Source organism: Pteropus medius, unplaced genomic scaffold (genome assembly GCF_902729225.1).
Source record: "Pteropus medius unplaced genomic scaffold, Ma_sr-lr_union100, whole genome shotgun sequence".
Lineage (NCBI taxonomy): Eukaryota > Metazoa > Chordata > Mammalia > Chiroptera > Pteropodidae > Pteropus > Pteropus medius.
The window spans coordinates 8,037,208-8,061,190 of record NW_024354503.1 but is presented as its reverse complement, the minus strand read 5'-3'; the positions used below and the strand labels follow the sequence as shown (position 1 = coordinate 8,061,190).

The window sequence follows — 23,983 nt, the reverse complement described above, 5'->3', positions numbered from 1 at the left end:
GTTGGCTGTATTGGAAAAGACTAGGTAAGACTCAGCCTTGCTTACTCTTTTCCAAAAAAACACTGCTCCATAAAAACATACTTACTTTAGTAGTAATTATCTAATTATTTTCACAAAACAAAAATTTAGGGAGTTTTTATGTTTACTTAGTATTTGTTGAATCCCCTTAGCAAGATGATAGTTCAGAAAAGATGTAAGACATGGCACACATAATTTTTAACTAAGGATACTTCATAAGTATGCACTGAGGCTCAGAAAATAGACATACCAATCTCAATATACTAGGAATTAATTGTTATCTCTACTTACTTCCAGGACTTCTTAATGGCTTTCAAACATATTTTAAATAATTTTAAAAATTGTTTACAGAATAAAGAGAAAGTGAAAATTGTGATAAGAAGTTAAACATAGCAAAGCTAAATGTTTATTTCAATTCACTGGAAACATCTTCGGAAAGGAACTAACTGCTCATCAACTGTCCTGCATAAACCTGCAATGTATCCATTTGTGGATACCAATTCCAGATCAAACACATCTTGAATAGGGGCTAGCATATTATTACTCTTGGTGCTTTTAGAACTTGCATCATCAAAATGCAACAGTTGCATTTTTAAAAATATTTGATGGCTCATAATTTTTTGAAAGACAATGTAATATCATTTTTATTCTATAATTATAAAATTTTAGATTTACTTTTTATTCTTTTAATTAAATTTATTGGGGGTGACATTAGTAATAACATTACATAAATTTCAGGTGTACAATTTTAGACATCATCTATATATTCCATTGTGAACATTAATTAGAATGATAAATCAAATGATTTTTTTTTTCATTTATATGTTATCGATTTCCTTCTGATACCTGCCTTCACATTTCTTCAGCATTTGTGCACTTCAAAAACATAAAGTTTGGCACACAGATTTTATAAAAGATAAAAAATGTAATGTAACATACACTTTTAACAAAATTAGATTGTTCAAGTTCTTGCCACAACATATTGCATGATGAAATCCTTCTGGTTGAAGGACTAACTGGATGAGAATACCGCATTTCCTTTTTTGTTCTTTGAAATGTATCATTCACTCATTGATTCTTGAATTTGAAAAATATATTTTTCATCTGAAAATTCACAGTCTGAGATTTCACTTGAATGATCAATTTCAATTTCACCTTAATCATTAAAGTTTAGCATACTACTCTCTGCCTCTTTGCATTTATCTTCTGATTCCTCTAATAACTGAAATATCTTCCTCTGACAATTTTCTTCTCTTTGCAGTTATGGTTGGAAAATTTTTTTTTAAATTAAATTCTAAACTGTGTTCAATGAAACTAGAAACAGACCATAAAAATATCTACAGCCTTCTTTTATATCTTCTTGAATGATGATTCAATACTTTAGTCAACACAGAAAAACTGAATGATGATGGGATAATGCTGTTTGATTTTACAATTGTATCATCTTACAATTGTATCATCTTTCTAGGCAATTTCATCACTATTCTATTTTCTTAATATTTTAGACTTTTTTTTTTTAGCATTGTGGGGACAATTGATGAGTGATAATGAAACAATTCCTAAGTTGATGTTCAAGATATTGGCTTGAAATGGAAATGTTCAAGGTATTGGCAAAATAAGATCATGAATATAATATGTCCTGAATTTTTAAAATTGTTCAATGGCGCCACATGGTAATCATAAGATAGAATGTGTTTTATTCTGTTTAAAAAAATAAGTAAATTTTTTCTCTGTTTCTTGGAAGATGTATAAAAAAATTAGACATATTAGTCTCTACAAATAGTTACAATTGCTCCAAAAAAAGAAACTCAAAAACTAAGATTGGCTCCAGTGGAACCTGATAGTATTCTGAGACCAAGGAAGAGCACATAAATGTAAGGGTTATACAAGCCAGGAATTAAATTCTTTGCTTGGGTTTTTTGTTTGTTTGTTTGTTTTGGGGGGGTTGTTTTTTGGGGAGGTCTCAGTTTCTGTATAAAATTTATTTCTTAAGTTTGTTAAAATGATAAAATAATATATGCACATGTCCTCCTCCAAAACTTCTTTGCTCTCTCTTTTACTACGAAAGTTTACTTCAAGCAGATGTTGCTTTTAGTGTGAAAGATCAGAGAAGATCTTATGGAAGAAGTAAAAATTGAAATGAGTCTTGAGACATTGATAGGATATATATGCCTATATGAAATTAAAAACAGAGACATATAAGGCTGAAGAGTTAATAATTAAGGCACATAATCACAATATCTTGATATTTTCTTTTGTAACTACCAGTTGTTGAACACTTACTCTCTGCTAGGATCTTAAAATAATTTTATTTAACCATTATAAAACTTTGAAAGGAGTGTATTATCAATCTTGTCTTATGAAAGAGAGAATTGAGGTACAAAGAGTTTAAGTGTTTAAGTCACACACAGTGCAGATAGGAGATTCGAACTCAGGGCTGCTGAATCCTAAAGCCCTCAGGAATAAGACCATATCTCCCTGCTTCCCAAACACAGACAGGAAACTACAAGTGGTTTACTTTGGTTGTCACTCAGGGAACCTAGAAAGAGAAACAAAATTGAAAATATTGTGCAAGATGTTTTATAGAAAATGGAATTGGAAAGACCAGTTAGGATAAGTCTATGAGGAGGAAATAAAGATTGATCTTGGGAGATAGGAAGGAGAGGATTATAATGACTCCAGCGATATTGTAGATGTAGAATCATGAGATTTATTATTACAGATACCAAGAAGAGGAAAGTAAAAAGTATTCAGAGAACGCTGGCCTGAAAAACCAAAATGTTGCCCAAAATAGGAAGTAAAGGAAGAGAGTGGGTCAAAATTCACTGGAATAGGTAGGGCTAGAGGAGGGGATTTTGAACTCATTATCTGTTCTCAAAGCCACAGATGATATTCAGCTGCAAAAGGAAATATCTGTAGATTCCTATTCAAACATCATTTGTTAAGCACCAGCTAAATACCAAGGTTAATATCAGGTATTTTCACACATTTTACTCAGTTAATTCTCACAGCAAACTCTGAAATAGGCAGTTAGATAATCAAGTGTGGAGTTTCAGGGAGAAGTCGGTGGTGGAGATGGAGTCGCCAGGAGTGTGAGTGAAATAAGTCAGTACACAAATCCTGAATATCTCCCTTATATTCATCAGTTCTAGGCTGAGCACAGTAGAAGATATAATACTAGAAGATAACCCATAACTTTAACAAGTAGAGTGTATGATTATTTGAAAGAGAAAAAAAATAATAGAAAAAGCTTAAACTTAAGAGCTGCATAATACACTAAATGTTACAAGTTTCAGAGGAGAGAATCTGTGATTCCTGATGTCAGGAAAGATAACATGCAACTAAAACTTGAAAGATGGATATTTGCCTAAATGTTAAGGAGTGCATAGGGCTTGCTTTGTATTTGAATGAAGGAGAAAATTGATGAGGCATGACATGACAGTATATGTGATACTGATGTGTTTATATGACAATGAGGATATCAGACAGGCAAGGGGATAAATTAAGATTAGAAAACATCGAGAAATACGAAATGATAAGTTTGTGGTAACAGATTACAGATACTTGGTCAATCAAGCAAATCTGATATTTGGCATGGAAGAGAGTCTTTGAAGGGTTTTAAATAGAACAATGATATGACACCAGCATTTCAGAGAGTGTGATCAGGCAACACTCTACTCAAGCTGACAAGTCTAAAACATGGTGTGGAAGAAAAGAAGAACCAATTGCTCATAAAGGTGGTAAAGGGAACAGTGTACAGTGACAAAATAGTTTGTAGCAACTCAAAATGCTACAAACTATTTTGACAAGTTAAGCACATGTGTGTGGTAAAAACTTAAATGAGGTCTAGACATAATTGAGGAGAGTGAAATATGTGTAACTATTCACTAAAAACACAGTGCTGTAAGGAAAGTGCTAGAATCAGACTTATTTATAATCTAAAATGGAGCAATATCTTCCTTTCTTTCTATGGCTGATTTCTGTTGTTGTTTTACATTGTTTTATTTTGACTTTTCAGAGGTAGCCATCCAATGCACAAACATTCCTAGCAGTGAGAACAGGCGGTTAGGCACATAGACTCCAGAGCCAGACTGCATGGCTTCAAATCTAGGCTCTGACACTTCCTTGAATATGTCTTAGTCAAGTGAATCGATCTTTGTAAGCCTTCATTTCTTTTTCTGTCAACCGAAGCTGCTAATAAGAGTGTTACAGAATACATGAGCAGTTAAGCATCCTTGGCTCTCTGAGTGTTGGCTCTTTACTAATTGAACACGTAAGAGTTATCACAAACAGAATTTTGTTAGGAAGAGGAAAACATTTTTTCAGAACCACATCAACAAATAACATACCACACCAATTTTGCCATCTGATTGATGTCGTCTAGCCTTGGTTCTACTATATATAAAATGTGGGTAATAACAACATAATTTATAGTGTTATACTGAGAATCATATAAAAAAATCCTGCATTACATCCATGTAACAATTTTGGTTTACGTGTCTTCTAGATGAGTTCTAAGAACTATGATTCTGTAGATACCGCAGTTAACAAATATGCATTGTGCTGACTTCTTTAAAATATGATCATAGACATTATTTTATAGGGTTAATGTATGGATTAATTCATGCATGCAGGCATACACTTAAAACACTACCTGACTAGGGTAAGCATAATAAGCCCTATTAAGTCTATAGTGGTGGTAGTGATGGTGGCGTGCCCAAATATAGAAAAATTCTCTCCCTAGCAAGTCTTTCTTTTCTGCCTTATATATACCTTCAAGAAACATTTGCTTTTAAATCCCTATTGTCGTAAACCTTGCTAGATATATGATTTGTTTATTAAATTGAATTCATGTTATTTGATATTTATCTCAATGAAAAAATATGTGATCACCCTAGAGCATCCCTCTTTATTTATTCCTAGAAATAATCTTGTTATTTAACAAAGCTGACTTGTTTCTAAACATTGCAAATAGACCCTGTGTAAAGATTTTTAAAGGAGTTATTGGCACTATCTCTAGAGACAGAGGCTCAGAATTAACAAAGCTGGGTTTGCTATGAGCACCATAAACAGCAGGCAGCATACAGAACTAGACAGAAGTGACAGAACAAAGGAGAGAGAGCCTACACTTAATTACTGGTATGCATAGTTCCTGGGTTTGGCATGCCCACAGGAGATTTGCCTTCTGATTATTCGAAATCGGTGGAATCTGCTCGAGATAAATGTATCAGATTTTCATATTTGTCTCAATCCGTTAGACATTCTAGTTACTATAAATAGCTGGAATGTACAAAGAAACAGATCCAAGCACTCTGAGTGGCTGTGATTCATCTGATGCTGCTACCACTCTCAGTATACTCATGTGATAAAGGGCTTTAAGTTTGGGGAGAAGGCTAGTAAATATGACTTCTCTCCCGTAATAGAATGTTCATATGACTTGACTCTCTCTATGTCCATTAAAGGGAACAAAATGAAGACCTAAGGTTTCATTTTGCTCACATTCTCAGAATTCTGTCTCCTACCATTTTGAAAAAGGTATCAGATTCTAAAGGAATATCTTTGCTGTGAGAGAGCTTCCTTTAAAGTGTTGTTTTGGTCTAGCCTTGTCACTATTAATGGCACAGACCAGTTGTCATACAAGAATAAATTTTCTTTCAGGTAACCTACTGAGACTATTCAAAGCATGCTAAAATAGTCTGCAAAGGAACAAATAATACAGAGTAATTTAAATTGCTGCATGAGAAGCAAGAAAAATTAAGGCTTAATCAAAAAATTATCAAATTAATTAGGTGTTTTTTATTAATGTGTCATGTCTTATAATAATCTTATCTGTCAGTTTATATGCAAGAGTGCAGATTAAAATAAGCATTCTACTAATTATGTGAATATATTCCCCTAGTGCTATTCTAAAGTTCATTGGGGTGGCCCAGTAGATAAAAAATAGAGAATCTAGGACTTTCAACCATTCAAATAAATGCATTTCTTGCTCCTTTTCTTAAACAGGCCATATTTTAAACATGGAAATAATAAGTATAACCCATACTCATTTTGTATAACTAATTATAAACTAAGTAGTTGAAAAAATTACTTTCAAAGATCTATTTGGTAAACAACTATTCCTCATTCATAGTTTTTTTTTTCTTGTATAGGAGGTTTGTACAAGATGACAATAATGAATTTTGCAATATTAACATTAATGTTATAATTTGTAGACTGTTCAACCAGTTGCTCAGTACTTTTTGATCAGTTTTATGACTGGTGTTCTAGCCCAATATATTTTACATTTTGGTTTTCTAAAATAGTCTATGATGAGGCAATAATACTATTATGCCTACATAGTAATAACAATTATTCCACACTTGCGACAATAAATTTTTGCCATATCCTCGTCAACATCCAGTTGTTATGCTCAAAGTCATTCTGTTAATCAATTTCTCAGTAATTACTGAGTCCCTAGTATATGTTCAATGCTAGTAGTCATAACCTGAGTTTCAAAGCAAAAGGGAACAATCTAGGCAGAGATAATTAAAACAATGAACAGTATAAAGCCGGTTGAGGAGAAAAATGAGAGAAGGTACTAATTAAATAATAAATCATATGATGCAGATTTACTCACTATAAACATCTAGAGAGGAGAAGGCCACAGAGGTTAGGACAGGCTTCGTAAAGATGTAGTTCACTATTTTGTCAATGCTTATTTTCAGCTTTATTGTGATTGTTACGAATTGCTTACAATGAGTTCAGTATTTATTCTTACTTAGATGGTCAATTGTTTTCACCCATAGAGGGTTGTGATATAATTAGATTTTTTATTTTATTTTATTTTAACAATACCAAGTGAGAAATCAATACATGATAAAAAACTGAACAAAGGAATATCTCACCATGTAGGTGTTATCTACCCCACTGTATATCCTTTCAAATCAGACACCATTATACTTTAGTATCTGTCCTTTGTTATTTACACTTAATTATTTACATTATGTGTCTCACATCCTCACTACTCGATTTCAGTCAATAATTCTGCTTTATGATTGATATGCTGCTTTCCTGAAGGAAAAATTCTTACCTACAAACCACTTCCTATTGAAATAATCAACAGTGGTTAGGTAATAAGCATATGTTTAGTAGACGAGACTCATTTTAACATTTGGAACTCTTACAGAAAGTGGACTAAATTTTCATGTTGAAATACCTCGTGAAAAATGGAGGATTTAATATTCTCTCACATGGCTGTTGCATAAAATATAAACCTTTTCCATTTTCTATTATATGATAATAATTACATTAATAATAATTTTCTCCCAGAGTAATATTATTTTTGGTATAATTATAAATAGCCTCTTGGCAGACATTGAATAAGCAGTGTTTTAAATGACAAAATAGTATGTTATATACAATTTAAAACAGGAAGATAAGTTGGATGACTTCCAAATGTGTCATTCAAGTGAGAATATATTTATGAATTTAATTGTGGTGTTAAGCCTATTAAAATGTAATTATTAACATGTTCTCATTTTATCTCTATTTAGTACAAGCATCGAAGTATTAAATTTATGTTATATGCCTGCAGTTGAAAAGGTGTGGAGTTTTATCATCCTTATTAAAGCACCAGTGGAAAATTCTTCCCTAAAACAAAAAGTCAAGTCTATTTTTCCCCTCCTGATGTAAATTCCAAAACCAGAAGTCCCCTTTTAATTGGCTCGATGGTTCTTCCTTAGGCTTTTCATATCTCTTTGAATTGCTTAAAAACACGAAATACTTGCATTTGTCAGAGACAATTAAAAAAAAAAAAAAGGAAAGAAATTTTCCTACAGGCAGAGACAAAGAGTAGGACAGTTAAAAATTTCTTCCCTTTGCTAAGTCCTATGTGATGTGGAAAGAACTAAATGAGGTGGCTGAAAAATGCCAAACTGATTTTATTTTATATGAATAAGATTCTTTATAAAAGAGAAGCAACACTGTTTTTTAAATGCCACCCAATAGCTTAAAAAATTATCTCCTTGCATTTGAGTATAGGGAGAAAACAATTTCACAAAAAGTCTTGACTAACATGGCTTACTTAGAGCTGGAGGAAAACTCAGATAGTCATCCATACATTATTCTGAATGTAGCTTTAAGGATTTTTGAGGACTATAGGAGAAGATGATGATGACAACATCGATGATGATAATGATAATGATGATAACAAGATTTATCATGTACTGAGTGTTAATAATATGCCAGAGACTGTGCTAAGCTCTTGACATAGATCATCTCATTGAATTCTCTCCTCACCTCATAGATAAGGAAATTGAACCTAAAGGAAATTGGGGAATTTGCTAAGATGACTGGATATTGTTTTCGGTAAGGCAGGAAGAATTACAAATATGTTTTTAAAAAGAGTAACTTCCTCTTAGGTTTTCTTTTTTCCCTTTTTCTATTTTCTAAGTAGTATAATTTAATACAAACACAATTTCTGATTACCTTATAATGTAAACTTGACATGGACTCTTAAACTTACCAACGTAACTGCCAAAGAATGAAGGGAATCTGCTAACCTTTAGCTGTCTTTGATGGTTGGTGGTTGAAAGAAATTGATTCTACACTCAAGAGCACAAATGGCTTGTAACCAAAACTGTTGAAGGAATCTTGGATATGGTTTACTTTAAATTTCCTGGGGGTCAATTAAGCTGGCCATAAAGCCTAGTAAAATATCACCCAGTCCTATCATTAGATTTTAAGTATATTTTATTCTTAAGAGTTAGAGTGGCAGCAAATTAAGATGAAAGAGAACATAGAGTCAATTTATCTCTATAGTTGCAGTTGTGTCCTGAAGTTATTGAGAATGAAAAGAACAGATTCTAGCGGTTTGGGAATCGATTTGGCAATTGACTATGCCAGCCTCTCTCTGTCAATACCTCTGTAGTAGCATCTTAAAGTCAAACAAACAGAAAAGATATAAGACAAAAGAGGCATTTTTAATTCTCCATCTTTACATTGTTTACAAGTCTCCGACTTCTTAGGAAGTGAATTGGTTATTTTACTCGTAATTTATTTAATACAGTTTTTAAATATAATGATTTTTGTTTTAAAAAACATCTTTTCTCTTATTTCTTCACCTTTCTTGTTGCAACTCAGATTCTCACTGATCAATAATTTGGTATGACTTCAGTCTGAGTAAACCGCTAAAGTGTATTAGATATCTAAAAGTAATATTGAATATGTATAAAACCTGAACTATGAAATTTTGACTTGAGAATTATGACATACTAAATGTACTTATATTTAGGTATATACTCCATTATAATTAACTGGTTGGTAAACAACCATATTAGAACTGATACTTCTTTATTAGCAGAAATGATCACTTAAATTAAATGAGTAATAGCCCATTATTCATTAGTCAAAATGTTCAAATTGTAAAGGATAGGGGCATATCTAGGAATTTAAATAAAATCTGAGATTTTAGCTTAAAAATTTATTGAAAATTTGTGGTTTTCCTTAAAAACTATGCATTTTTAATTCTATTCAATTATGTACTTAAAAACATATGTAAATGTAACATTTTAAATATTTGCCATAAAAAAATTAATTTCTAATAAGATGAGATATTTTTATCTTACAGCTACTCCTGCTACTCAACACCTTCGAGAATAGACATTTTCATTTTATTAAAGAATATTTGATATTTTGACATTGGAAAATCACATCTCAAAGACCTAATTTAAGTTTGTTGTAACTCTGAATATTGAATTAACATAACTGATGGTCAAAAACATATGTTATTTGTATTTTAAGTCATCTCCAAACAGAATAGTTAAAATGTCCATTAATAATATCATCTCACCATAATATAGAATTCTGCATTTGTGATATGTTTTCTTTTAATTATCATAAAATGATATCATTGACTATGGAATTCTAAAACATAATATAACAACCTAATATTTGTAATTAATTGAAATTGTTTAGCACTATTCTAAATTTCATCACATATTTTGTTTGTTCTTATTCTTTAATGCTCCTTCTAAAGTAAATGCAAACACAAAAAGAACATATTGCTATGCAAAGAACACACATTGAGAATTTACATACATAGGTTCTACTTATAAATCCCTTGGGTGAATTTGGCAAGTTGTTCAACTTTTTTGGGTTTCAGTGTTCTCAATGAACTCTAAGGCATCTTCTGGCATGAAAATGCTATTCAAGTTACACCTGTAGGTGATTTCTTCAGGCTGAAACATACTACAATGGATAACTTACATAATCTTTCCACTTGAGGAGGCCTGTAGATGTACAGTATATTGCAAACCCTATGTCTTGATTGAGCTATTTAACTCAATCAAGCTTTAATGATGCAACCTTGTTTCATCTTTGAGCTTTATCTCTGTTTTTTCCCACTAACGATGGATACAGGCACTGATATTTCACTTTCATGGAAAGACTGTTGTCCTACCCATACATAAATTAGTAAAGCTTCTCACAGAAAGAAAATAAATATTTTGGTCTGGAACTATAAATAATTGAAAGAAAAAAAAGGAAACAAAAAAATTAAATAAAAATTTTATCATGTGTTTTATTGGAAGTAATTTGCACTCTACCAAGAACTAAAATACTGTAGTTCAGTCTGTTTATAATCAAACACTCTAGAAAGAGCCTAACAGAGTACCATTTAGTAACATTTATTTATTCACTTATTTGTTTAATCGTTTATTTTTTCCTTTAGGTATTCATTTTTCTTCATCAAATTTGTGTTAATGTTCCAGATTCCATCCTCATATGTTCATAGTCCAGTGAAGATTTGGGGGAAAAAAAAGGAGAAAAAGCCTAGATGAAGTGTACATAGGGCATTCTGGGAACATAAAAAGTTGTCAAGGGAATTGATATAAGGGAGTTAAGTAATAGACAAAGTGGCTAAGCTTTGAGGAGTTACTAGAATAAACCATATTCCAGGCAGTTTTATCAATGAGAATTTGAAACCCATATATATTTGACATTCATTGGATGACTCCATGGCAAGTAGGATATTTGCATTCTGAGTACATGAGATAATTTTTAGTTTTAGCTTTCCAAATTGAGACTTTAGTTCATCTAATATGCCTTAACCTCTTTTTCTACCAGCTTTGACCTTTGTACTAAAAGAAAAACAGAATTCACATCACCTGTTTATTTATATTTTCCATCTTTTGAGTCTCCCTTTGGCCCTATGTACAAATATGGTTTTGGTGTGGTGCTGAAAGAGATATTGTTAATATAACTAGAAAAAAACATATTTAAGAAAATTTACGAAATAGTAATTCTAAAAGTTTTAGAAACATCCCAGTTGAAGGTGTATCTAGAATTGTGCCAATGAGGTCAAATAGTAAGGAATTTAGTCTAAAAGTACTGAGCCTCTTTCATGGGTTAATTGAGGTCAATTTAGCATCTAATTAAGGTTAAACAGAACATGGCCACTGAAGAAAACTAACTTTATATTAGGAAATGAATATTTGCAGATTTTCCAAGGATTATGAGTCACGTGTGATAATAGTTAAAATAGTTGTACTTTTTCTCGACCTTGTAAATAGGTATTAAATAAATAGAAAAATAAAAGAGAGTGAAAAAAAACCTCAATTTTAAATTGGATCTGTTCTCAATGCATAACCTTGCTTAAGCCACTTATCCCTCCAGAGATCATATTTTTCCATCTGAAAAAATTAGGGTGTTGGAATAGATGCTTTCAAAGGTCTCTTCCACATCCCCAAACTCTATGATTATGATTCTATGCATGTATTTTTGTTAAGTCACAGACATGAGGTATCCTGTCATAATCGAGGTATAAGAATAAATAGAACAATGATATGATATGATCTTGCATCAATCTTATTTCCTTTCTATAGTTGACGTTCTATGAAATTTTTTTTTCACTTCATAAATTGAAGATGAAGAGAAAAAAACAGTAATATTACTCTTATCATTTTTAATCAAAAGAATGTATGAAATTTATATTTGGCTACTTTTTCTTGCTTTCCATCAAAGTGAATATGCAAATATATAATAACACATGGAAATATTAGGGAAGCTTTTTTCAGGAAGCAAAGAAACCTTTTCAGTGAAACATTTTGGCCTAGAGGATGCTCTTTGATCTAAGAAGTCGAAGCTTTTGGTGTTTTAAACATCCTTATAGTAGGGTCACATAACCAGTTTATATTAAATAATCCATTTGCTTAAAACTTTTATAAAATCATGAAAAAAATTTTGAGAATTAACTACTGATGAGATTTTATTGGAATATCCCAATAAAGTAACTATGTCCTCTTCTTCAGTGTGCTTTATATAAGTCCTCTGGCAAAACTGAGAACTATTATAATTCAAGTGACAACAATGACTAAGCCACTAGTCCATAAACAGTATCTAGCTAGGTATATGGAAAATTTTCTGGGTATTATACTTCTTCAAGTAAATTGTCAGTCATCCTTAATTTCTTTCTCTCACTATCCATATCAAATTCATAAAAAAGTCCTACTGGATTTAAGTCCAAATATACTCTAAATCCATCCACTATCTATAATTTCTATGTTTTTTTGTTGACCATATATTTAAAATTGCCACCCACTACTCTGAATAGCAGTTATTACCTTTCCTTGATACATTTTTAATAAAATACTTATTTCCATTTTACTTATTTAGTTGATATGCTTTGTCTCTTTCCACTAGAATATCAGCTTCCTGCCTCCTCTGTCTCTGATGTAAGCTCCATAACACCAGGTCTTTCTCTATTTTCACTGCAGTTTTATTCGTATTGTTATATTCATAAACACCACAACCCAGCTAAAAGAGACATTATTTTTTTAAATTTTACCTTGAAACAACTGACACTTAAGTGATAAATTGTTGGTTTTCTGTATGCCCCATCCACAAGATTAAGTACAAGAATGCAAAGTGCATGTGTAGAATTTAGTGATACACAAGTAGAAAATATATGCCTCCTTGATGTACCCATTTCATACAAACTCCTGAACTTTTTGGATGATTCCTTATTATTAAGACTCTCTTTCCAAAGGCAAATCTGTAAGCCTGGATTTATTATGTAAGTGAAATCTCACATTTTTTTTTAATTAGGTGGGGTAGAAAAAGGAGGAGAGATTGATACAACAAATACCTATACCTCCCTACTTCCATTTTATAAATGGTCCAAAAGTACAAGGTAAGAGAAAGAGACTCTCAAAGTAAGGAATGTTGAAGTGCAAAGTGTCCTATTTTAATAAAGGACACTAACACAATCACATGTCAACCTAAAATATAAAGCCATATTTTATTTAATTTTAGTACTTATTAAATTTTACATATGAAAAATATTCTACATGTTACAAAAATAGTCTAGGAACTTTTATTCAATGTATAAAAGCAATATCATTGCTTTAACAAAGTTGGCTATGATTTTCTTACTAAATTCTGATCTTCTCTTTTTACCTTTAGTCATAGATTTATAAATGCCTTTATGAAACTGAAACAATGAATTAGGATAGGCATTTGCAATAATTTCAAAACTTTAAATAAATTTAAAAATTTTTAATTATTTTAAAAACTTTAAATAAATTTTAACTCAATGTCACTTACTAGAGTGACACATTCTTCATCCAAGTACCTATAGCCATTTACTGTTTGTAGTACTGAGGCCTTTTAAAGAGCTTATTGTCTTCTGGGTGTACTCAGTACCTCCAGAAAAATGCATTGGAGACTGAAGGAATAAAATATCTATTAGGCATTAGAGAAAAATAATATCTTCAACATTTGTTTCAATATTTAGGGGATATATTCAGGTTTTTAGAAATGATTTTCAACCAGGGAATCTCCTTTGATAAACTAGATAAATTAAGCTTTAGTGTAGTGAATTGTGTTTTGTTTTGTTTTTACCTCATGCAATCTGAATTCAGCTCATAGCTTTCTACTTGATTTGAGATTCTAAGTAATTCTATGCATCATTTCTAGCAAAGTAAAGAAAACATCAGCAACTTAGATCATTAGAAGGAATGTACACTGTATACTATCCCCAGGGGAATTTGACTAAACCCAAAAGAATCAAACTGACTTCTGAGAGGGAAAAAAAAAGAAAAAGAAAAAAAAAAAACCTCAGAACAATAAAATATTGGCAGCTTACAAATATGCCATTCAAGTTTATGGAAATAATTCAGACAAAATCATTCAAGGAACAAAAATAAAGCCAATTCACTATGTTCGAATGTCAGAGGGATTTTCAGGTAATAGCTTGTAAAATGAAGGGCACCTTTAGAGTTCCATTGTAAATTTCAACAATGTAAATCTTTCCTTTAGAGAGTAACAATTCTCAGGAATTCCAAAGGCATATACTGCTAATAAAATTATAATCCTTTTTCCTGTAAATGAGTTCTGCTACTTCTGTCATTTTAAATTTTATCTGTTTTTATGTCTTTGTTTTCTTAAAGAATAGATGAAATATAAATCGTAAATACTATAGAAAAGGAATTGATATTTTGAGTATTTACTATATGTTGGTTGCTTTATTATTTAATTCTTATAACAGCCCTAAAAAACTATCCTCATTTTATGAACCTAGGCTTGGAATCCTCATGAGATTTTCGAATTCACAAAGGCTATAAGGGATGGAGCTGAAACTCCATCCATTTGATTCCAAACATAAAGTCTTTATACTAAACAACATTGCTTTCATTATAAAATTCTATTGATATAATATTATATTGATGTAATTATTATAAAATATTACATATAATATATGCATTTATAAAATGATGGCTTCTGATTTCAAAAGCATTCTCTGGCATTATATAAAAGAAGACTTTTCTACAAGTCAACATGAAAGTCATGTGCTGTGCTCAACTATGATATGCCTGATTTGTTTTGGTGCCTCTTAGCACAAATAAAATTTGTCCTAAACTAATAATTCCCCTGCCAGGGCTAACTGTCACTGTCACCATGGAGGCAGGCAGCCATCTGGCTTTTTCTTTCATTTTTTTCTTGTGACCCTACTTTCTTCTGAATCAACAGCCTATGCAGTCAGCCATATTAGTGACCATACTTAGTCCATTTTAGTTTTAGATAATTTCTGATAAAAGCTGGATATTGCACTTTATGCTGTAGAAGCACCAGTTTGCTTGTTTTAATACTTCTACATATTTTGTCATCTAGGCTATTTTTTTTTTCTTTTTTTTTACCAGATACTTGCTGCCCAGAATCCATTCTTCTCTTCTTTACCTGGCAAACTTCTTTTAGGCCTTTAAAACGCATGTTGCAGTTAATCTTCTCTAGGAATCATTCTGCAATGTCCTCTCTCTATATATTAGTTCCGTTCATCACACTGCATTATAATGTTCTCTCTGTAAGTCTGTTTTAGCCAGTGTATTGGGAACTTCTTGAAGGCAGGGATGGAATTTAATGGATCTTCTTCAGTGCTGGTGCATGATAAGTGCTTACTAATTTTTTTTAATAACATAATAACTTTATAGTTCCTCCATGAAAACCTAAGAGTATTTTATAGTGTAAATTATAAATAATTTTCCAGGGAAAATATTTCATGTATTTTAAAATAAATTTCTAAAGAGCTTATCAAGACTATAAAAAGATTATTACTATGCATTTACAACTGTTCTTAGAAGTATCTGACAGAGGAGAAAGCAGCTTAAGTTGAACAGGCAGCATTCTATGAAGATATTTTTGAAAACCTTAGTACTTAGAAGCAATTGAATTATAGTTATAGCCACTTGTACTTTAAGCTTTAGTTATTTAAGTGACTTCTTCCTAAACCTAGGTTCTCCCTAGATTTTAAAACTAGATTTTAAAGCTATCCCACCTTAGAAATATTTTTTCAAGAACAGCTCTCAAGCAAGACATGGGAATGAATCTCTCCAAGTAGACATCCTTCTGACTTACGAATAGGATGGACAAAGGGTGGAAGTGTCTCTTTTCTGTCCCTTCCCAGCTGCAGTCATGGACCCCCTTATAGAAGACAATGCTTTGCTCATCTTAGACAATCAGAGAGGAACTTTAAGCATCTCACATCTAGTGCTTGCATGGAAATCTAGTTCTATGTCCTAGGAGCTGACTGGCCTGAACCTCTGTTTGCCTCAGTTTTCAAACTATAAAATGAAAATTATACTTACACCCTAAGACTCTTGTGAAGATTAAATGGCAATCTATCAAAACTGTGATTGTTCCAGTTACATAGTAAGCCCTATATAAATGTTTAACTGGGGGAAAAATGTGGATCAAACTTTTTTTTTTGGTGTTCCCAGCCTTACTTTTCTTTGCTCATTAAAAAAGGAACTTACATATTGCATCATTTCTATTAAATCTTTGTGCTCATGAGGGAAAAATATAATCTGAATTGATATTTTCTACGTATACAGCCTGCATGTTATGAAACAATATGCTTTGCTTTTATACATACCTGAACATGCTCATGCATCAACCTATTGTTTGCAATGACTAGAAGGAAATCCTGTAGTCAATTCAGACCAACCTCTCTTTGGCTTGACGGTCCAGGCCTAGGGTTCTTCCCTTCTCACCACCACCAGAATGTGGTGTGTGCACCTCTGATTACTCCACTTGCTAATCCACAATTCACAAGGGTGAAATGATTTTGACGAATTCTAAAATTGGAAAACTTCCAGTAAGCAGGCAGATCTGCTGACATTTGATAATATCTAGCTGTCAGTGAGATTTTAGAAGGTGCATATGCCCACGTCGATTCCTGGATTAAAAAAGAAAGAGCAGGAGTTCATGAAATGAAAATTAATGATAAAACATATTGCAAGCATTTCATATGAAATCATATGTTAGTTAATGTTTACAGTTCATGGCCTAGGTGGTTTTGGTTAATAAAAAAAAATCACTTGGGATAAGGAAGCACTCGGAAATGATTGTGGGTTTTTATACAGTTCATAATAAGCCCAGAGACTTAAGGGAGCTATTCAAGGTCCTATAAAACTGAATATATTTTCCCTTTGGCCCATTATTTACTTAACTGCAGGTCATTTATTTTGGCAGGAGAAAATTTTTGATATCAAAAGTCCTATATATTTTAACCTTCTTTTATTGTTTTATTATATCATTTGAGAATTTTTAGTTCAATGAAAAAAAATGATTTTTCTATGTATTAGGATTTCTCTCAGCTTCTGTGATTTTAGTTTCCATAATTTAAGTGCATATTGAAAATAAATTGCTTTATTTGATTGCATGTAGATTTTTAATTAATGAAGTCCATTAGCTAAATTTAACATTGTGTATACATCTATGAAAAGTAATATGTCCAGAAATGGCTCTGAAGAGAGCTGAACTTATGTATGTATCCACTTAAAAATCTCACCTAATAACAATTTTCTTATTGCATAATAATATAAATTTATACTTCAGATTATGAATTATGCATGTTGGGGACAGATTTAGCTATTTTAGTTGTGGATATTAAATTTTTAATACTGTTTTTTCAATACCTATTTCTGTATTGTGTGTACAGGACAAAGCCCAGCCATACCTCCTCCATTACCAACAGAACAAGCTTCCAGACCCACTCCAGCCTTACTTACGCTTGAAGGCAAGTATTTTAGTTTTTCCAAAGATCTTCTCTATTATGGTTAAAATAGAATGTAGAGAAATAAAACAAAATAATAAAAGCAACAAAATCCATATTTTCTCAAATAGTTTTAGTATGTCTACATATACTACATAGTTACAGTTTACTTTTCCTGAAATTACAGTTTGCTCCTTCTTAGAAAACCAAAAATTTCCTCTTAAGATTCTATATTGGTGACCACCAGCTTCCAGAATAATGACCAGCTTTGTACCCTGGAAATCAACCAGAAAGTATAGAGACAAATGGACCAGAATATGCCCTGTGATTCTTGCAGTTTTACCACCACTTGATCAATTTATTGTCTTAAGATTCTAGTGTCAGAATTTCTGGGTTTGAATTTGATTTCTACTTCTTACTAGGTGTGTAAATTTGGGAAGTTACTTAAACTCACTGTTCATGAGTTTCGTCATCCTTAAAATGAGATAAGAATAGTACTGAGTTCACAGAGTTATTGTTAGGATGAAATGGCAACTTAAATGCCAACTCATAAGTACTTTATAGAATTAGTAGTTAACACTACAAGTAATAAGTAATTCTTCAAAATATGATGTCCAAGATTAGCAAAATTAGATGATGAAAGTATTATCATAATTAAATTTGCTAGACATTTAACATCTTTTCATTAAGTTTCCATTCATTCCTTCAACTATTATTTATTAAATCCCGACCATGGGATCATGTTAGATATTGTCCAAAGTACTGGAGATTCAGAGATTAATAGAAAAAAGTTCATGCCCTACCAAGACTTAGTTTACAGATAGAAAATTAAAACTAATTAAAGAAGAGCCCAATATAAAATGCAAGTCATTAAAGCCAAGTACGCCACTAGTTTTTGCAAGAGAAAAATGGAGGTCTCCCCCAGATCACCACAGCACCCTTCCCACCCTACTCTGTCCCACACTGAAAGGGACTGTCAGTGTACACATGTGGACACCAATCGGCTTGTCTAAGTTGTATTCACTCTGTTCAACAGCTACCTGTTGGCTTTGGCCACTCTTTGAGACTAGGGGTAACCATGCTTAAGAGAATTCATTCAGGAAGAGGCCCACACAGCCACTGGCATCAGAGTACGGGCTGTTTAGGGGGAAAAAATCAGGGTCCCAGAATCTGGAGTATAAGAGAGAAGGGATTCTAGGTGGCCACACCCTATCCTCACACTGACACCTAGAACCAGGGCAGAGTGTAGCTGGAGAAGGATCCAGAACAGCTCTATAAAGCACAGAGCCACCAAGAGGGTCCTTGGTTGCTGTATTTTAAGAGGTATGCTGATCACCACAATGGAATAAGAAACAAAAAATAAATTAGTACAAAGTACTGTGAAAGGTTAGAGAAGAAAGGGCATAGCTCTGGCTAGAACAGGTGAGGAGGATCACAGAAAAGGCAGAGATGACTGTGAAATTGAAATCCCAGGAAGAGGTGTTCATTATTCACGCAAGGAAGGAAAGAGCATTAACAATAAAAGGAGTGGCATATGCAAAGGCATGGGATGAGAAAGAAAGGTCCAGAGAAGTAATTAGTTCTTCATGGAGAGAAGGTAAAAAGCATGGAGAGAGTTTGGGAATGCTGATACAAAGACATGCAGAGGGCAGATCATGAAGTACCTTGTATAGGCAAGCTTGACATTTATTTTTATCTTTAAAGTTTCATTATGAAATATTGAATACTAAAATAAATCCCCAATATACTCAGGCTGCTGATTTATCAATGTTTTCAATTCTTACTTATCTAACTCTTCTCTCCTTTTCCTTTCTTCCTTTTTTGTCTGATTGCATTTTTGCAAATCTTTGACCTCATGCTATTTCACTCAGATGAGGAACTTTTATTTTCTTTTAAATTTTTGATATATTTACATGGTTCAAAATTTAAAAGTTACAAAAACAGCGTAGGGTAAAAAGTTTTTCTCCTGGCCTTATCCACCAACTACCCAGTTCTTCTCCTTACAGGTAACCAATTTAGTTCTTTCCAGAGATATTTTGTGCACATACAAATACACATATTTCCTTCTTGGCCAAGGAATTTTTATTTTTGTCTGTAGAAGGTGAGGAGTTTTTCATTAATGGAATAGACATGTTCACTTAGAAATATCAACTTAGCTCTCATCCTACAAGGTAGACTGGTGGTATTGGTTGCAGGCTCTTGGGAAAAGAGTGGTCAAAACAAGTTATAAAGCTTGAAGTAAATAGTAGTGTAGTAGATGGAGAAAAATAGATGGACTAGAAATAGATTTTGGGAGAGTAGCAACTGATCTAAGTATCAGATTGGATCTAGGTGCTGAGGTAGAAGAAGGAATTAAAATGACTCCAGCTTTCTGAATTAGGTATCTGGTGGACAACAGTGCTATTAACTAAGATGGAAATCCATTGATATAAAACAGGCCCAGTTAGGCAGAGCAGGATGCTGATGGCTTTAGTCAGGGACAAGAGAGTTTCCCATAGAACATTGAAATAGAATTACTTTTGGCTATCCGTTTATGTTTTACAAATTCAATAGCCAGAGAAGGATATGAGTAGTGGGAGGAGAAGTTTTCCCAAGGTTATGTTATGACATCAACATGTTCTTTGCATTTGTCTGGCTAGATCCTGACCACGTCATGCCTATGGCTATGCTCTATTTGACTCACATTTATTTATAATATTACATTTGCTATACCTATATGCATTTTACATTTGATATTACAAAACCCAGGCTTGCAGTTTACTTACTTATGCTAAATTAATTAAGAGTAGGACTGGGATTCCAGCCTTGGATTTCTAGTTCTATGCCCTGGGAACTTTTCGTTTTATTACTATGACATTTGATTTTGAGGGTTATATGTTCATATTTTCTGAGATGTCAACAGTTTTTAAAAATTGACGCTTAAAGTTTTGTGCTTTAGATCTCATGCAGTTCTGGGATGAAAACATAATTTTAGTCAGGAGTACCCCAGCAATGCTTCTCAAAATTTCATGTGCACACAGATCACATGGGGATCTTGTGAAAATGCAGATTCTGATTTAGTAGTTCTGAGGTAGGGGCTGAGATTCTACATTTTTACCAAGTTCCCAAGGATTGCAGATGTTGCTGGAAGAGGACCACATCTGAGTAGCAAATCTCTAGATGATTTGGGAAGGAGGTGGAGAGCAACTGAATGTTTCTAAAAATGCTTTTAATTTAGTATTAGTCACCTGAATAACCTGTAATTGGCCAAATGTCCTTTAGAATTATTGAAATGCCACTTTTGAAGACATTTTGACTGCTAGTTATCTGGGAAAAAGAAAAAGTTTCAGGCCAACTACATAAGCATTCTAAAAATGCTTATAAGAAAGCAAGAGAAATGCCCCTGGGAATGGGAGAAACATTACATTATACTTGTAAATTATAACAACCTATTATACAGTAAGTAAAATATTGTGATTTGGTCATCCATATGAAGTGAATGAATTAGAATTTGCAAATTTTAAATAAAAATCCCATATGATCTGTAAATCAGTACTGTATCAATTCCAATATAAAAAATAATTTGGTCATTAAAGACCATGATTTAATGCAATGATCTTGTAATGGCTCACTCCAAGATTTCAAATCAACAATCCTTCTTGAACATGTAGAGAACAGTGCAGATCTAGTTCATGGTTTGAAATTTTTGTCTCCTATTCAATTCAGCTGTAGATATATTTTGTTTGGTCCACAAAGGTCTTTTATGTATGTTTTTTAAAGGTTATTGTCTTGGATAGGGCAAACTTCCCACTATCACCATTGACTTCCTCTTTTCCTTCACCCAGTCATTCACTTGGCTCCAGACTTTATGTGTGTAACAATTATATAAAGGCAATTTTTTCTTGATATATTAATTTTTCAAAAAAAATTCAGATCAACCTTGGTGTTTTAGTATACATGGGCTACTGTAACAAAATACCAAACAATGGGTGACTTAAACAACAGAAATTTGTTTTTTCACGGTTCTGGAGGTTGGGAGTCCAAGGTCAGAATGCCTTCATGGTTGAGTTCTAGAGAGAGCCACTTCTTGGCCTGCAGATGTCCTCCTCCTCATTGTGTTCTTACATGGTAGGGAGAGAGCTCCACTGTCCCTTTTCTTAGAAGGACACCAGTTCTATAGGATCAGAATTCCATCTTTATGATCTCGTTTAAGTTTAATCACTTCTTAAAGGCTCTGTCTCTAATACAGTCACATGGGGGTTAAGGCTTCAACACATAGATTGCGAAGGGACACAATTCAGTCCGTAGCATTTGGTAAACTCTAAGTTTAATTAATATGTAAATAAAGCAGCTTAAATATTTACCTCATAAATTAGAGTTGTTTAAGTACTTGTTTTTGAGTAAACAATGATTCTGACTCTTTCATTTCTGTCATATATGGTTTTCTAAAGGCGTAAATTCCAAACTTACAACATCTGTACATGCTTATAATTGATAGGACTTAAATATTTTCAAAACTTTCTTAACTAGACTCAAATATAACTGAGTTTATACTGAAGGTAACAAAACAACAAAAACTGAGTAATCTCATCACTGGCTACTATTGTGTCTAATTTACCTAGCTAGTAAATAATTTTTTCCTAAATTTATAGAACCCAGTTCAAAAAAGAGAGAGGAGAGAGAGAGAGAGAAGAGTTATATTTCTTTTGGCATTTGGACTATAATAGCTTATGTGACTTGATATAATGTGTCACAAAACTGACAAGTGACTATCTCACAGTCCAAGTGTTCACAGGACAAGAGATAGCCTATAAATAATAGTGTCTCCTTAAGTTTCATCAGATTCTAATTCTGTTGTTGTGAGGTGGACATAAATCATGGAACTCCAGTCCCCCAATTTGAGACAGATTTTGATAGTCAGATTATTCAAGTGTTTGACTCTAGTTTATCTCTTAGCAGAGGTCATAAAAGATCAAGTAGCAAATATTTTGCCTATCAATCTGTGATTTGAAATGGTAGGTGTCATTTGTTAAGTGGGACACTTAGGTTCTATTGTTACATTTAAAGAGCAATTTAATTTGACTTTTTACCCTGCAACCCAATGCTCTGTGTAAGTGAATAACATAACAAAGATGCAGGATTGTAAGGCTTTTAAGGTAGTCCTTGCACTGAGGAGGCTGGCGCTGAGCAGCTTCTTGAGGAGTCCGCTTATCAGGCAATGCTGAGATCATGGGCTTTGTCAGGGCTTGCAGATGTTCTGCCTGCGACACCATTAACATAATTGATTAGGAACTAGGACATATTTAGTATTAATCAAGCTGTTTTTAGTGAGGCTGATTATGCACAGTCCTTGATGCACTATTTTAGTCTGGAATTTTCTTAGGACCAAGTCGCAAGAAAATGGCATTATATGAAAAGGAACTTAACATGTGACACTAACATATGCTGTTTGATTTGAGGAGTACAGTTATAACAGGTCAAAATGTAGGAGCGTAAACATAGTTTTCATTTTAATGTTTTAAAAAAGTAGAATTTATATATAGACTAGAGTATTAAGTTTGTTCACAGGAGATTGCAAATAATTTAGAATTTTATCAGTAGAAATCTAAAAATACCATGGACCTTGTTATGGGTAAAAGCACTCTATACATCTGTGAAGCCCTTAAAAGATCATTTTGTGCTTTCACAGCACTTAAAAAAAATAAGTTTCAAATAGCACTCACTTCATTCTGCAATGTATTGGTACACCTCTTATTCCAGGCTGCTTATGTAATGCCTTGAAGTTCTGTCTTGCCTTCCTTGAATTTCATTCCTCTCCCACATCACACACTTTGTACACCATAATGAACTTTTATTGCTTTGAATCTTTGGCTATAAAGACTAATCATATATTAGACCAGTTGTTTTCTTTGACTCTCATTATATTTTTTAGAATATATTTGGCCAGACAAAGAATGCTATAATAGCGTTTAAAAAGATCTTTATATAATGACCACCTCATGCAATCATTGTGGTTGTTGTCAATTTGCATTTAATTATAGGCATAACCTAATTGTAATTGACTTCCTAACTTCGATATAATATTAATTTTCATAATCTTTTGAAAAAGTATTACATTTTGTGAAGGAATTAATTCCCATGTCTAGTGGAAGCTCTCACGGGGCCTGAAAATCCTGCAGGTTCAAAGAGTCACTGTAGTTATTCATTTATTCCACAAACAGAGCAGAGCTATGTGTCCCCCCTGCCTTCCCAACATCAAATGGCACCTTATACATTAACATTACAGGTGGTTTTAACCCTTAGCATGAGAACTGTTTTATTATTAAATGTTTGTCAGAACTGTGTTACTTAGGAGAGATTAGCCCCTTATTGCCCTCAGAATCCTGAGTGGTTAAACAGGACAGATTTAGGAAACATTTTGCACCCCCTTTTCAATCACACATGCACGCATGCACACAC

The 23,983-nt window shown here is 32.7% G+C and overlaps 1 protein-coding gene across 3 annotated transcripts in view; it reads left to right on the top strand.

Annotated features, from left to right (window-relative positions):
* TRDN (triadin) overlaps positions 1-23,983 on the top strand; it is a 226,506-nt gene that overhangs the window by 117,943 nt on the left and 84,580 nt on the right. For all 3 annotated transcript variants that reach the window (XM_039854431.1, XM_039854433.1, XM_039854432.1), the window contains one exon: positions 17,492-17,569. In XM_039854431.1, the coding sequence (XP_039710365.1) occupies positions 17,492-17,569 (78 nt within the window). The remainder of the gene's footprint in view (positions 1-17,491; positions 17,570-23,983) is intronic.